The sequence below is a fragment of the Eimeria mitis genome, genomic scaffold (assembly GCF_000499745.2).
Source record: "Eimeria mitis Houghton genomic scaffold, Emh_scaff269, whole genome shotgun sequence".
Lineage (NCBI taxonomy): Eukaryota > Apicomplexa > Conoidasida > Eucoccidiorida > Eimeriidae > Eimeria > Eimeria mitis.
The window spans coordinates 22328-22854 of NW_013571034.1; the positions used below are offsets into that span (position 1 = coordinate 22328).

A 527-nucleotide genomic window follows, 5' to 3' on the forward strand; every position below is an offset into this window, starting at 1 on the left:
TTGCTGTTCGTCTTCTTCTGCATCGACTGCATGCAAGCTTTCTGCAGCAGTATATGGTGAGTTTCAGGGGGTTCAAGCAGCAGCACGCGAGCCTCGCCAGAGCCTGTATAGTGGCCTTGGGGCCCATCCATAGAAAGCAGAGAGAAACCCAAACCATAAGAACCTGAATAAGAGCAAGAGGGAGAGAAACCACCAGCCACGTGGTGTATGTTACAGGGTTCGATGCAGAGCCCCCAGGAAGAGCCGCATACATAGCATCAAGAACTGCTAGAAATATAGCGTTGCTTGTAGACCCTGTAACTGTTGCTGAGCCACCAAGTGTAGCTGCATATGCACAACCAATAAATAATAAATTACGAATACGACGAAGCTCAGGAGACTCATGCAGAATCTCCTCTTCAACAGGAGGCAGAGACTCTGCTACTCCTACTGGTGTTCCTGCTGCTGCTGCTGCTGTTGCTGCTGCTGCTGCTGCTGCAGTGAAGGAAGGTAGCTGGGGGGGCTCTAATACACTTGACGATGGCTTC

General features: G+C 50.7%; 1 protein-coding gene across 1 annotated transcript in view; it reads right to left on the minus strand.

The window, feature by feature from the left end:
• Window positions 1-527, minus strand: part of EMH_0006200 (solute carrier family 13, putative) — a gene marked incomplete at both ends in the record, with an annotated part of 1644 nt that overhangs the window by 433 nt on the left and 684 nt on the right. The window contains one exon of the mRNA XM_013497460.1: window positions 431-525. Within this exon, the coding sequence (XP_013352914.1) occupies window positions 431-525 (95 nt within the window). The remainder of the gene's footprint in view (window positions 1-430; window positions 526-527) is intronic.